Source organism: Aptenodytes patagonicus, chromosome 2 (assembly GCF_965638725.1).
Source record: "Aptenodytes patagonicus chromosome 2, bAptPat1.pri.cur, whole genome shotgun sequence".
NCBI lineage: Eukaryota > Metazoa > Chordata > Aves > Sphenisciformes > Spheniscidae > Aptenodytes > Aptenodytes patagonicus.
Window position 1 is genome coordinate 162,157,270 of NC_134950.1, and position 16,029 is coordinate 162,173,298.

The window sequence follows — 16,029 nt, forward strand, 5'->3', positions numbered from 1 at the left end:
ACAATTTCAACTGTAGTGAAAATGTACAATTCAATCCAGTGACACCACAGCTGTGTTCCACTGTACATGGACTTTGAAGCCCACCACTCAAGTCTTCTTTAGTATCTGGTGTCACTGTTTATTATACATACAGTATACACAATTATAAGAACACAAGGTTCAGTGACTTGAATGAAACTATTTTCTAAAAAAGCCTCAACATTAAAAGGAAAAAAAAACCTATTTTAAAGCTCTGGAGAGTATAACTAGTTCCCATTATTGATAAGAGCAAATATATTGTTTTCTAAAACCAGGCTTTAGCTGCCAGCTATTCAAGTCGCCTTGATAAGATTTACCTTCCTGTGATACTCCCAGGATCCTTCCGCTACAAATAATAAATGTACTGCTGAAGCCAGTAATGTAACTGCTTAACATGCCTTAAATTCAAAATAAAGTGTGAGGAAAGGCATCTTAAATAATACTAGTTTTAAAACAAAATATATCCAAAGCATATCCTTGGAACATTAGTCTAACTCGGATAATACCTTCTAATCACCATCAGTTCCCAAGAAAATCTTCTAGTTTCCACAAATATTGCTAATGATATCGCTATATGCAAACAGTTAAGAACATACTTAAGCCTATCCCTAGACAGGGCATCCCTTAAGCACATGCTGAACTTGAAAGTCAATGGAGCTTAAGAACATTCCATTGTTCTTACATAGAAACAAGTATCCTATACCGTGGCCTACATATATATTTAACATAAACAGTCCTCTCCATAAAATAAATTTACGTTTAATACTTCACCTGCTGCAAAAAGAAACAAACAAGTACCCAGCATAATTTCTGAACGCTTTTTAGACAGTAGCACATAGAAAAAAAGAATTTACCTGCAACACAGCCCCAACAGTCTTTTTATTTGGAATAAGCAAGTAAGTCTGTCTGGACCATCCAATTGCTTAACAAACTGAGAACTCTGTTTAATTAAATTCTGACACATCCATATCTGGGAAAAGATATGCACAAGTTTACTGTTTATAACAACAAGTTATATATTTATTGCAACACAGACAGTAATATTGCAATCCTGCTTTGGATACCTTTGGAGGACTTACAAAACACAAAGTAAGACAATCATGTTCAGCTGAGAAAAAAAAATTGTTACACAACAAACTACACGACTGCTAGTACTAAACTTTGAAAGTTAAGAGTGAATTACACTTAGAAATAACTTTACTTTTGCAGCAAATTTATGTGTTAATTTTTTGTTTTTAAATAGCCATAATTCTTTAATGTCCATTATTAGTACCCATTATGAATCATACTTACTTGTACATTTGGGAAGTTTGCAGTGACTTTGCAATTGATACACCAGCATTATTGACCAGTGAGGAAAAAAAAACACCTAAACACCTTAGGAATGACCAGAAAGCTAAGTGGAAAATATTGTTTAAAAATTCAATTCTAATAGAAGTATATTATTTTTAATAAATTACTGTGAATAATACACACATGATTTTCCAAGGCTTCATTTCACAGACTTTGTGTGTGTGCACATATAAAATCTAATTTTAAGTTATTCTTTCTAAACAAAAACAGCAGAGTACAGGAAAGTGCAGGCCAGCAAAAGCCAGAATTCTTAAATGAATTTACTGAAGTGGTCAAAGCCTTTTTTGCATCCCTTCAAAATCTTCTAAGTGAAAGAATACTTTAAAAGTGCATGAAATAAAAGCACTACAGATCAAAGTACGTAACAGTACTCACCAAACGCTTAGAATCCTCGTTCTGTCTATAGAAAAAGAGTAACTGACGAACTAGAAGGGTCAAATTAGCTCCATTAGCAGTGGAAAAGGTTCCTCCAGACTGGGCCAAATTAGCACAGCGATCAAATTCACTTCTTTGGATAGAGTACTTAAAAATTAAAAATAAGACATGCATCAATATATCAATAATGGTTATGAGTTAAAACAGATGCAAAATTTTAAAATCCTCATTTCAGTTTCCTATCCAAAGTGGTAGCAAAGTAGTAAAATGAATACAACACATTTGTTAAGAGATCAAAACATACATACAATATCATAGTTAAAGCCATAATTGCTTTCTGTAATTCAAAAAGTACACATTGCAACGAATGTGTTGTTTTTCAAGTAAAGAATATCACATCAAACATTTTCATCTAGTTTACTCAATAAATATTAGCAAATTTAAACAGATACAACTCTTTCTTAGAATAATCTACCCAACAGCAGCTTAGAAAGAACATCTTTTTGACTCAAACTACCACCTTAGTCATATTGGAAAAAAAGCTCCACTGGTGTGTGAAAGCTGCTAATACCTAACTGTTTTCATACACTTAGTCAGCTCAGAAAAAACATTGCGTAATCCCACTGAAGTCCACTGTCACATACATGCTTTGCAGAATAAACGTCCATCTACTAAAATATTGAGGTTCAAATAAAAACATCAAGAGAGAAAAAGAACTTGCACTTTCTGGGCACACACAATACTCAAAAAGGTGAAGATTTTTCAATTGAATTATTTATTACTAGAAAGTCTCATTTTCAGCAAAACAGTTTTACATCTTTCTAAATAAATAAGTACTTACCTGATGTTTTCTGTCTCTGTACCCTCTTACAAATGACTGGATTATTATTGCATTTTTCAGCCTCCGCCTTTCTTCCTGCAAAACAGAAGCAAGAAAATCGAAATCAACGTTGTGGAACTGACTCCAATTTCTACAATTTTGTCAAATATATTTGTATTCAAAAGGAATTTTTTTAATGAAAATTAAGCATTCATCATTAGTAAAATAAAGCGTTTGAAGGTTTGCATCCAATACTCATAAACCAGGGAGAAAGCTTTTTATGTTTTTAAGTGTAAACTTACCATTAAGATATTGCAAAAGAATTTTTAATACTCAATAAGTATGTAATACTACAGAAATCAAAATAAACACATTTGTAATTTATTAGACAAAGTCTTAATACTAAAATGTTGAAGAATTCATCAAATTCAATGACACCATTCCTCTTTCAGCATAGATCAGCTAACACTGAAGACCTGCTTATTTGTTTCCACTCAAATAATGTATCAGGATTATGAGGCTGGTGCAGTTTAGAAGTGGGGAAAAAAAACAAACCACAAAAAAAACCCAAACAGTTACTTGGAGACAACACTGCTGTCAAAAGGAAAATGAGGCTTAATGCTTTAAGCCCAGGAGGACAATATGGAAATTAATACAAATTCTTGCTCTCTCCTTCAAACCAGACATATAGAGTGAGTCATTTTATGATGTCTTCCTCAGTAGCTAGAAAGAGTAGTTTAAAATCATCCCTTTACAATGGCTCACCTTCTGAGGAACTGAAAGCCAGCTTGCTTCAGGTACTATGGAAAGAGCACTCAGTGAGTCAACACTCAGTGAGTGACAACACCCCCAGCATATCCTATCACAATAAATATCTAAGGGAACTGGCTACTGTAATTAGGTTTCTAATTATGTCCATATAGTTTCTTAGGGGATGAAAGAGGGAAGTAAATAAAATACTTGCTCATGAACTTAGAGCTACTAAGCAGTGGTTGAGGAAGGCAAAGTAGGAAGATCGAGAGTAACAATCAGAGAAGCCTGCTTTGAGAAGAGAAACTTTAATCTAATCAATCCTTGAACTATAATGAGCCCATAATTCCGAGGGCCACCAAGCAAAACAAAACACCAAAATGTTTTGAAAGTTTATGTGAACTTTCCCATATGTATTTTAATGAAATTTATAAACTCGCAAAGACTTTATTTCTAATTTATTGTGCCATATAAACACATCCAACTTAAGAACTTAACCTGAACTGACCAGAGGAACACCAGATGAATTTGCTATCGAATGCCTACTTTATTTTTCTTAGAAACCCGGGTTGCTAAAGCAATTTCTCCGAATAAGCATATACTTGAAAGACTCTAATTACCTATAGAGCATGGACCAAAATCAAAATTTTCATAGGCCAAAGGATATTCTTCTCTCCAAAGTACCTAACAGTAGAAGTGCAAAGTATGGGGGCAAGCAGGAGAGAGTTTCAATTACAGAGAGGCACTGTCTCTTCATAATCATAATGCAATGCTCGACTAGAAAGTAGGTATGTTCTCCTTTTCTCTAGATATAGGTTTTATCCTAGAATACACAATTGTCAATTAGCAATCCGTAACTGCAAAGGTTTTAAGTCTGAGGTCACTGCTAAGATTCTGCTACAGGCATTTTTTTAAAAGCCATAACTGATTTTATTCTCAGAGGAGCCATTCATTTTGTAAGAATCTGATACATGCCACAGAAAATCGTTGTGTGTATGTGTGTACATACACAGATATGAGTATATGACTCTGCATCAGCTTTGCAGCAGACAGAATTAAGCAACTGAATGGGTTATTTTGATATATGGCAAAAAGTTTATGAAGTGCAAAAAAGTCTTTTTGCCTATGTTGGTAAGGACTCCCTGATCGTAAATTTGATTCATAACACAGCATTCTAACTGGTGAAATCCTACTAACTTCATACTTAAACTTGGTCCATAATTATACATTCAAGTTGGAAAGAAAGAAATACAGTAACTGTCCTCAGAAACAGAGGAGCCACTGCAGAACCCATATTGAATCTATCAAGGATCAAACACATCTTTAAGGGGCAAACAGCTGTTTTCTTGATTAGCATGAAAACTACATAGTTACACTTTTTAAATCATTTTTAAGACCAAATTTTTTCTACTCATATCAGAGGGGAAAAAAATGACAAAATGAACATATTCACTTTAATTCCGTATCACTAAATTTTGTTTTCATATTGCCACATATATTGATGTTTTAAAACTGGTATTTTTCCTTTCAATGCCTATTCCTCCTTTGCATTATTCCAGACTGAATTATCCATGGCAATAAGCTTCCATCTCAGACCAGTGTTAAGATTTCCTAAAGCCTCACACATCAGCCTCACAACTACTTCTCCTTGCTCCTCAATTATCAGGTGATTTCAAAGCACTTTAGGATGCATTCAAGTATCATTGTTCTGATTCTACCTCCACAGAACTGAGGCACACGCTGGGGAAGTGAATTGCTGAAGGTCATCCACGAAACCATAGTAGAACCAGGAGCAGAAGACAGTTTGCCGAGACCAACCCATAGTAATAGATTATGGACAAGGCAAATAATGCAATTTACTATCCAAATACCTGTCTTTTCTCAACAAAGACTAGATCAAATGAGCACCAAAATAAAAGGAAAAATTCCCTTTGCACCCAGTGCATGTTTAACTACCTTCTTTTGAGATGAAAATCACTTCTGGGAAGCACCTTAAAAGCAGTCAAACAGTTTGTCAATTCTAGTATACTGGAAGACTATGTAGAACTTGCAAAGTGAAACAAAACATTCCTGAACTAAGTACGACTGCAGCAGAAGAAAGTACTTTGGACTGTAAATGTTACTACATCAAAGAAAAATCCAGTGTGCATGCAAACGCTTACAGCCTACCTTACCTCTCGTTTTCTCCTTTCTTCCTGAGTACGATGCAGGAGAGAAGCCTTTTCTTCCTATAAAGCACAAATAAAGATACGATTGCATTTTCATTCAAACACATGATTCAAATGTGTTCATGACATTTAATCCAGACTTCACTTTGGGGATGGTTCATAATATGTAATATGTAAAACACTGAAGAAAACTAAGTGTTAAATCATTTTCTGCTCTTAGAAATACATGTAACACAGACCTCTCAAAAGCATAGTGACAGAGGGAAGCTATGTAAAAAGAAAAGGGACAGGCAAACAGCAGCAAACTGTACTGATCCCTGTCCAGGTTTGTGTTCTCAGCATCCCAATAATCTAGGCAAACATCATCCATTTACAAATGGGGGAGCTGAAACATAATAGGGTCCCAATCCTACCAGGTAGTACCAAATGTTTATCGAGTGTTTTCCTTGCTTGGAGCGTACATAAGTCATTGGCCCAGGTGCATACAGCAAGTTGTGGCACGTTCAAAGTAATCACATACTGTTCCAAAGCCCCATGCTTCTGTCTAACTTGCAAAAAAGCATTAAGCTCTTATATTTACTTATCCTTTTCCTCAAAACTTGTCCGGAAAAGATGTCAAAGCAGACATAACATAAATGGTAGTAATTTTTTCTTTTAAAATTTTAAACTCTTCACCCAAATTAAGGCTACAAACTGAAACTTTCAGGATACTTCTACGATACATGTAACTACTTCCTTTTTCTCCCTATGCCCTTATTAGTCTAGAGAAGTTAAGAAATAAAACACACTCAAGCTGAAAATGTATTATATCTGAATACATAAAAATAAATTTGAAGTTGGCAAACAACTGTTTATAAAATATTTAACCACATCTAAAACAACTGTGCTGCAATATTTTCAATGTCTACATGCAGATACAAAAACTGAGGGCAAAACTTTTCTGCATTTCTTTTTTGATGATACAGAGGAAGCAAGGCCATGATTCTCCTAGTTTCTTTAGGATAGAAAATACTTTAACACAGATCATCAAGAGAGAATGAAAAAAAGAAAAACTTAGATGCAAAAAAGGAATTTAAAATTGGGTTTGTATTTCAGATCATTTACTGGAGCAAGCATAAAGAAAAAAAATCCCACAAGAAGGTTAACCATCTTTTCCTCTAAAGACAGTATTTATGGCCAAAGACACCACTAACTACAGCTATTGCCCTCTAAAGACAGGGTTTTTTTCCATGTGTTAAACATAGTATAAACAAGTCATAACAATCCATACATAAGACAATGTATCTCCACTCAAGCAATAGGAAAGGCTCCAGGTCTGCTTGGTAACGTGAGGCAAGAGATTCTGACCTCACACATGCAAAAAAGACAAAATAATGTACTAAATTAAGAAATAACCAACAGGTGGCTTAAAGTTTCAGGACTTTTTTTAGTAGATTACTTCTTTTTCAACAGCTGATACCCAATGTGTTAAATTAGTAAAATGTTCCTGTTTAGAAGTGATCAGAGTGACATCATCAGTGTGCTTGGAGAGTTTCATTCTGCAGGCAGCGCCATATAGAGAGCATTTCTGCTTAGAAGCAATGCTGCTGAATTTGTCCTTACACTTCAGAGCGGATTGAAAGAAAAAGCAAAAGAACACACAGAAAAGGGAATACAAATTGCTACATGTGAGTGTAGAAGAGAACGGTACAAGAAAAAATATGAACACAGTAAATGCAAGGGATTAGTAGATAAAGGAAAATAAGCGGCCAGAGAGCTTATCGGAAACAAATAATTTTAAGTATTTGGGGAGGGGGGGAGACATAAAGAGGGCAGAGTATCCTCACTTAGTGTAACACCAGCTTTGCATTCATCAGGAATCAGGTCTCTTTGAACTGAGCACTTTTTAAACCAATCCACTTTAAAAAAAAAATAACAAAACTCTAAGGTTTTGGTCAATGTCACATACTTGCTTTGAGTATTTGTAAAGAAAAACACCAACTTTTTAAAGTATAAATTAAATACAATAGAGGAACTATCTTAAGACAAAGAATAAAATATTCAAGTAAGTACATCCCACCTTTAAAAAATATTACAGGTCAAATAATACTTTTGTTCTTGTTCACAAGACACACGTAGATCAGAAACATAAAGGAATGGTATCATAACTATGACTAAAGAATATATTTAAATTAGACGCAAGAAAAATATATCTCCTTCAGAGTTATTCAACCCAACTGGAATACACTGTCTCTTCAGAAATTAAAAAGTAACAGTAAATGTGCAACAGAAAATAAACCTGCCATGGGAAAGAGATGAAAATAACTATGAAATAATCTTCTTTGCCTACAAAGGGCATTCTAACAAAATTATTTCTAAAAGACAGCTAACTGCACAGTCATCTCTGAAATCCTCCCTGCCTTGCCTCTTAATAATCAGAACAGTGAAAAAGAGCTAAACTCAGCAGCTGTTGCTCTGTGGCTGGTTGTAAATGACAACGGCGTTATGATAAGTGATGTACATTTGACAACTCCCATCTATACAGTCATGTGACCGCTGACAGCTACAGCCACTGCTCCACCACCTCTTCCTGCCTACCTACAGCCAGAGCTACTCACAGTACGAGATCGTCTGACAGTAACTTCCAAAGATCACACCTAGCTCATTCCTACTCCTCATCTTCCTTGCCTCGCTTCCGAATCAAATTCCCGACACTTTCTATGTGTAGTCTTCTTTCTTCAGGAGCTTGACCTCCAAAGTGCAGAACAGGGAACACACTGTTTGTGCGTTTCATGCAATGTTTAGTATATTACTAGCAGTGCCTTCCCTGTCTGCTCCTTCCTCCAGCAGGAGATACTGGTAAAGACAACCAACCTCAGCTCTATCACGCAAGCTGCAGGACCGTGAAAAGCCCGATTTGAGAAGTTTTCTTCACCAAATATGTGAGGCATGACACAAAGAAACAAGAAAGCAAAGAAACAGTATGTGACAGCAAAACACAATGCGACCTTATGGATGATGACTCAGAGTAAGACAGAAGGGGGGAAAAAAGGTGAAAACAAGGAAGCAGATGGAGGACAGTATACAGAAAGGAAAGCTTGTGACTACCATCAAAGAAATGTTAAGTAATATTTGAAATGTCAATTCACACATCAGGATAAAACTACTATGTACCGTATTATTCATCACAGCAAAGTTCGAAGTCGCACCGCTGCTGTAACAGACCAGCTGATGAGAACAGCCGCATCCAACAGTGTAACAACGTCAGTGCTTCAAAAACTCCAATTAAATACATAATGAAAAAAAAATTGAATTAAAACTGCTTTCTTGTCCTCATTTTGCTGAAATGCACTGTTTTGTTGCAAAAGTGAACTTTGCAACTTCACAACTCCTAGCCTTTACATATCCTAGACAAAGACTGAATAACACAAACGAATATATGAATTATTATTCTTTTTGTCCTGCATTTTAACACTTTGCATTGAGAGTGATAATAAAGTTTCAGCCCTCTTGGCTCAAAATTCAGGTTCAGAAAAAAAATGTATACACAATTAAATTTTTTCAAATACTTCTAGTATTTGTTGACTCTTAAAATCTGGAATTGAACACTCCTGGGCAGTCATGTTAATCAAGCTATCTTAGCTCCATGCAGGTAAATTTAAAACCTAAATATGCTAGATGCAAAGGTGAAACTGAGTAATTATTTTCAGGTACTGTCTAAACACTGAGAACATTTAAAAAAAAAATAACATTGACACAAAAAAATTAAATATTATTAATAAATGTTTGAGATTTATTTGTAAACCACAGGAGTTTATTTTCTTTCTTTAGTTGAGAATGCTATTCTATTTAACATTACAATAGATCATGCAAAATACAAGGCATGACTTTTAGGAAATTTTCATGGAAAAACAAGTAAGCGCTTCATCTTTAATTTTTGGGGATGATTATAAAATCTTGCATGGTTTTCATCTACAAAACCCAGGAACTCACATCTTTTTTCTTTCCTTAAAATGAGGAACATGACTTTTCAGCTGAATTTAGCCTGAACCACATAAAAATCAATAACAAATCCCAAAGCAAATGAAGTGACCTAAGCAATTTATAGAGTAAAATTCCTTTCAACACAAGTATTTAATAAGTCCAGCAAATAAAAGGAAGATTCTGTAGCATTTATTTGTAGAGAACAAAAGGTGGACCCCTCCAAAGCGGTTGTCAACAATGTTTCTAGTTCCCAACATTATTTTAGACAAGATAAACTCCACTTCAATTGGTTTTTCTGAATATTAAAAGAAATTAGCATTTTAAAAGACTCACAATGTCTTGAACTTAACCACGACCATTTCAATGCCATTGGACATGCAGCTCAGCCAGCCTGAGTAAAACATGTTCAGCAGCTTGAAAAATTCTGCTTTGAAACAGTTTGTGACTCTTCATATCTCTGATTATTTACATCATGATTAAGTTTGTATGTAGAGAAGACCATCTTTCAAAAGAAGGTATTTTAAAGTACTTAAAACATGCCCAGGAAGAGGCATTTGGCCAAGGAAAGCCTGGCCTCACTGAAATCAGTGTCACAGTGCTTGCTAGAAAACATCTCAGCATTTTAGCTCAAATTTTACTGTAGGAGGTAGGGGGTATCTGGAACCACTTTTATCATGGTAGCTACAAAGCCAAGCACAGTGGAACCAGGACTTCACTGGAGGCTCTAGAGGCCAAATGAAATGCAAACAAGTTGCTTTTAAATTTACTCTCAGTTTGTCTCTATTATGATTTTTAAGACGTATATTGAACACATCATTGTAGTTGAGTGACTTCATTTTCTCAGAAAGAAGCAGGAAAAAATATATCTATAAAAGCAGAAATTTTTGGTTTGAATTTGAGAAAACAGCACATAACTGAAAATAACAGTGTAGTCACTGCTGTCAGCTAACTACAACTCCATCATTCATTTGTAGCTTCCTATCAAAGGAAGAGAATTTTAAGTGTCACCCAGAGGGAAAAAATCCACAAGAATGTAGTATGCATTAATTATATAGTTTCCTACTGACAGACGGTCATTATTTTACAACTTGATGGTCTCATCATATTTCCACACCACAGATCTGAAATTCAAAAAGTATTTCAAGACTTAGGCTTTGACATTTCAATGCTATGGATAAAACACAGTTCTGACTCAGAATGAGGTATGTAGTACTTGCATAAAGATCTATGCCATGTGCCTTATTGGACAAAGGTCTTATGGAGCAAAGCAGTGCAATTCTTTCCCACCATTCAAAAATAAATTGTAAATTCGTAATTGTAATCTAGAAATCCTGTACTATAAATCCCTAGCATCATTTCATTTCCATTGTGACCTGGTGTAGGTTCAAATAAGATATAATAAAACAGTGATTCTTCCTTCCTGAAATTATTAACAACTGTCCTCAATCAGTAAGAGAGAAACAAAACTATTTTTTAAATCTGTCCCATCGTTGCTTAAATCCTACCGACATCTATCACCATAAGCAATCCTAACCTGTGCAGATCTCTCCATACACTGGTGATCTTACAGCCTACTGTTTTTAAATCATTAATTTTTATTTCATGAGAAGTTACTTCATGCGTAGAATACAGGCAAAAAAGAGCAAACAAGGTGCTTCTGGAGTTCTACCTCTGCACTTCAGCTGAGGAGGGGGGAAAATATACAGGAATCTAATGCTTAATGTTATGCTATTAATTTAAGAAAGCATATCAGTAACTATTAAAATAAAATATACACAAACTTTGTAAATTGAAGATCTTTCATTATTAAAAATGTCCATATTAAAAGAAATTAAAGAGACTTTTTAAAATACAGATGGAGTCATCACTATTTGTTCATTAGTAATTTTCTGTGGCTTCCTCAAAAACAAAACCAAAACCCAAAAAGAAACTCAGCGAAGTTGGTTTCACTTTCATGACAGTGCTAACTCATCTGTATCACAAATTCCTGAAAACGAAGATTTTTTTTAAAACTATCTCATACTGTATTATAATTCAAAAATACTCTATTTTAAACAGTCTTGGGATTTATAAAAGCATGTTTTAGATGTCTCAAGTGATACTGTAAATTTGACTTAATAATACTCTTTTAACCATTTTTCCTGTTAAAGGCTTACAAGATGTCATTAATACATTTCACAACCTAAATGAATAATGTGGAGCTACAGAGCTCCCTGTACATCTCAGCACAGGCACGGGGATCCACCTGCATCGATGTACTAAAGGACTGGTAACCTCATATTTTTCTTAACGCTCATAAAATTAATAAAGGAACACTAGGCCCAACTGTACCAAATCAAGCTGACATGGTTAAAAAGATTCTGCACTATGCCACCGAGAGCCCAACTTCATGATAAAATTAGTGAAACCTGCCAGCTGCCACCAGAAGGCATGGTGACGCTCCACCTTGAAGAAATATGTTCACTATACAGGACACAAAGGATGGGGTGGGAACCACTCAGGTGACGGACCACCTGTTTCAGTCCACTGCACAGTTAGGTTGGGTTAGTTCAATTTGAACTGCACCCCAAACCAACTCTTCTGATGCACCTCTTTCTTTTTCTGCCTGACGCACCACAGCAATTCTGCAGCCACAGCCTTTTAGGCAACAATTAGTGTCCTGTACAAAAAATCCATGAGTAAATCAAGACCTTAGAATCATAGAATCATTAAGGTTGGAAAAGACCTCTAAGATCATGGAGTCCAACCGTTGACCCAACACCACCATGTCCACTAAACCATGTCCCTAAGCGCCTCATCTACACGTCTTTTAAATACTTCCAGGGATGGGGACTCAACCACTTCCCTGGGCAGCCTGTTCCAATGTTTCACCACTCTTTCAGTAAAGAAATTTTTCCTCATGTCCAATCTAAACCTCCCCTGGCACAACTTGAGGCCATTTCCTCTCATCCTATCACTAGTTACTTGGGATTTAGCTAACCTTCCCGCATTGAACTCCAGTAACAGTATTCATTTTTGGAGGCTGTTTTAGTTCAGAAGTAAAAAAATACGTTTTGCCAGTTACAATTAAAACTAAATCTGAAAATATCTTTTGAAGAACCTCATAAAGCAGGGAATCGTGTTTTAAAGGTGACAATAAGAAACCCCAAAAATTTAAAAAAAACCCGCAACTTATCACATTGTAAATAAAACACAGTATCTATACACTCAAACACATATGCAACTAATGCAAATAGTCCAAATCAATCAGCAGATTTTTGAAATTAGATATGGATGGAAAAGTCCAAACACTGACAATACCATCTATATTTTTACACTTATGTACAAAGCAGTGTTAAAATGTTACAGTAATATTCTGAAAGGACCAGTCACAGGGATAGTCATTTTGAGAACATTAATTTTGCAACCCAGGATTTTAACAAAAATAGGTGATACTTAAAGACTACCTACAAAAGGTTTGATTGAAGTACCTCTCTACATCATCCGCAATTCAGACCATCATAACACACATGAATATAAGATGCAAACTGTGTAAAAACAAACCTGAAGCTCTCTGCTTTTATAATTCAAAAATGCCATAAAAGTTAGTGGTGAGAAAGCACACTAGATTCAGTACCTTTCTAACTGCCATAATGCCACAAGTCCCCAACTATATTTCTACCATTGTGCCTACATCGGCAAGGCCCCTCGTGAGGCCCAAGGAAACACTACAGACACACATGGCAATGTCAGACAGGGTAACAACACATGTGACCCATGACCAACACGGTTACTGTTTGCAGCTGCAGTTCACGTTAGTAAAGCAACTCTCTTAATAGTCAGGTTTGTTGATGGTTTATTTTGGTGTAGTTGTATCCACATCAGGAAGACTGCTAGCATCTTCAGCACTGACCATCTCCGCAAACTGGAGTCCCTGCTTTCATACTGGGAGGGTTTTGATAATGTAGTTAGTTATACAGGTGCAACAACATTTGGGAAACTTCCCCAAATTGGGTAGAGAGTTATTCTTAGCATTAAGCAGCCTGCATACAGATTCTACCAGTATTTCTGAGTTGTGCTTTATTCCAGAAGGAATCAAAATAGGCAGTTCTAAGCATCCAGCTAACTAACAGAGCATCGCAGAGGTGCAGGGTTGGAACTATACACTGTATCTTTCTAAAATTATGCACATTTGGGAAGGCAAGGGGGTTTTTCAAAGAACAATTTCATTTTTTTTTCCCCACGTGCACAAAAAACCGAAAGGAAACATTTTACAGTTCAGCCTTCTGTAAAGCGAAGCCTATAGGTATGAGAAACATGATCACAAGGAGCCTGTGACATGAGACAATGAAAAGCTCGTGGAACCCATGTAAACACTTGCCACACCAGTCTCTGCTGTAGTATGTTTACATAAAAGTTCAGGTAAAGTGTATTTTTAAAAGTAAGTCTTAGTACTGTTTAAATAAATTCACTAGTACTGTACATAGTTTCTGAAAATAAGCAGCTATTTCAAGGGCATTCTACAATGTCCATATAACCATGATGCGCAAAGCTGCGACTAACTGATTTGCATTGATGCAGCACAAGCACTTCAGTGTACCAATGTAAAATCATTAAATCTGTGGACCAGTCAGTATCAATCTGATCGTGAAATACAATCTTTGTGTTGGACAAAGTGAAGGTTATGCATCAATTTCAGTTTCCACTTCCTTTACCTTTTAATATTTGCCCTTAGAAATTTATACCTGTATAACATTAATAAATTTGTCCCATACAATTAAAATAGATAGAATTCTGCTGAATTTTCGTAAAGGAATCAGTACATGTAAAAGAAGATATTATGACAATTGTTTACTTCTGTAGAAGGAAACATGTTCTGCAAGTAACACTATTAGCAAGTCAGTGCCAAAAGTTGCAAAGTACCTAAAGTGTACAGCTTATGACCAGAGCATGCTCTGTCAATTCCTAGTTCAACTGGGGAACACTTATTGTATTTTTCACTCATGTAATGCCATTGTTTGTAGTCTAATGGACAGAAACGTCTTATGATAAACAGAAGGCGATTCAGATGAAAAGCTGCACAATTTAAATGCAGTTCTGTTACACATTCTCTTTAATAAATTATGTAAGGGAATACACCAAAATGCAAACTACACTGTGATTTTAGTATCACATAGTGCAGTACTTTAGCTCAGTTTCCTAACTGTACTGCCAAGCCTTAAAAGTTTCAGAGAACCAAACTTGCTTACAGGGCACAATAATAAAACTTAAGACTTATTTTTGTCCCCATTAAGATTCAAAAATACTAATGAAAACATTCAATAGCTTCCCACACAATCACGTCCAATGATAACATGAGGAATCAGTATTTCAGCAGTGAATTAAAGTGACCCTTACAGAACAGGCCGCTTCTAAAAACACTTTGTCCTTTCTCTCGTTCTTCGGTATGCCCTTCAGTGCTTGACTAAACATTTGAGTACCCTGTCCAAGATCTAAATAAACCGTTTCGCTTCTTTTCCATCAATAAATATAAGGAAATTAAATAGTTTGGTACAGCAGACAATTAACTGCTACTCACCCTGCACACGACAAATTGACTGAACGTAAACTTGACAGAGAAAAGCTAAACCTGTGAGCCGGCAACCCTCACTCACGTGGATGAAGCCTCCCCCAGCAATGTGCATCGATCTCGAGTTGTGTAAGGCTGTCTGTTCCCCCCCATCCCTCCAGCGAGGGGGGCCCACTCAAGACTTTGCCCTTGGAGAGAAATGACAAGAGGTCTCCGAGCCCTTCCCTCCTTCACCCCGGGAGCCCTAGAGACGAACAGCTCAGGAGGTGCTACCAGCCACAACAAACCGGATTGCTTGCAGGGGGGAAGAGCTAAGGAGACATTTCCTCGCTTCCCACAATTCTTACTAGACTACAAGCCTGGGAGGGTGTGTGTGGCCTGATTTAAAAAAAAAAAAAAAAAATACACCACAGAGCCAAGGAGATCAGAGATAAACACATCATCAGGAGGGGAGGATTTTTTCCCCTCTATTAAACCTTAGTCATAGCTGCTCCCATTTTTGAAGGCCCAACGGTTAAAATAACGATAATACAAGGCGGCAAGGCAGATCGGGGACGAGGGAAACCGACACAGACACAAACGCGGAGACAGACAGGCGCTGTTTCTTACCTTCCTACTCGCTCCTCCGAGAGACACCTTGGGCCTTGTTTTGAAATCCCCTTCAAAGCTAAACATCTTTACGGCTTATCCCATCTAGAGCGGGGTCCGGCCCCCCGAGCTGACCCCGCAAAGGGGGCGCCGGCCGGCCGGCAGAGGCGAGCGGAGGGGCCGCCACCGGCCTCGGGGAGGCACAAACCCCCCGGGCTGGCACCCCGCGGCCCGCCCGCCCGCCGCCGGCGACCCCCGCCGCCCGCCCCCGCGGGACTGCTCCCCTCACGGCGGCCCGGCGTCTCCCCCCCGCCTTCCCCGCCCCGCGGCCTTCGCTTCCCCGGTCGCCCCCTTTCTGACCGGCGGCGACGGCTGAGTGTAGTGGGAGGGAAGAGGAGGAGGGAGGGAGCGGAGGAGGGAGCTGGCGGGGCTGCTTCACTTGCACT

At 37.1% G+C, this 16,029-nt stretch overlaps 1 protein-coding gene across 1 annotated transcript in view; it reads right to left on the bottom strand.

Annotated features, from left to right (window-relative positions):
• UBE3C (ubiquitin protein ligase E3C) overlaps positions 1 to 15,800 on the bottom strand; it is an 85,502-nt gene extending 69,702 nt beyond the window's left edge. Inside the window, exons 1-5 of the mRNA XM_076331918.1 lie at positions 15,605 to 15,800; positions 5,491 to 5,544; positions 2,588 to 2,662; positions 1,747 to 1,893; positions 873 to 988 (exon numbers count right to left, since the gene is read on the bottom strand). Coding sequence (XP_076188033.1) covers positions 873 to 988; positions 1,747 to 1,893; positions 2,588 to 2,662; positions 5,491 to 5,544; positions 15,605 to 15,670 — 458 coding nt within the window. The 5' untranslated portion in view covers positions 15,671 to 15,800. The remainder of the gene's footprint in view (positions 1 to 872; positions 989 to 1,746; positions 1,894 to 2,587; positions 2,663 to 5,490; positions 5,545 to 15,604) is intronic.
• Between the last annotated feature and the right edge of the window lie 229 nt (positions 15,801 to 16,029).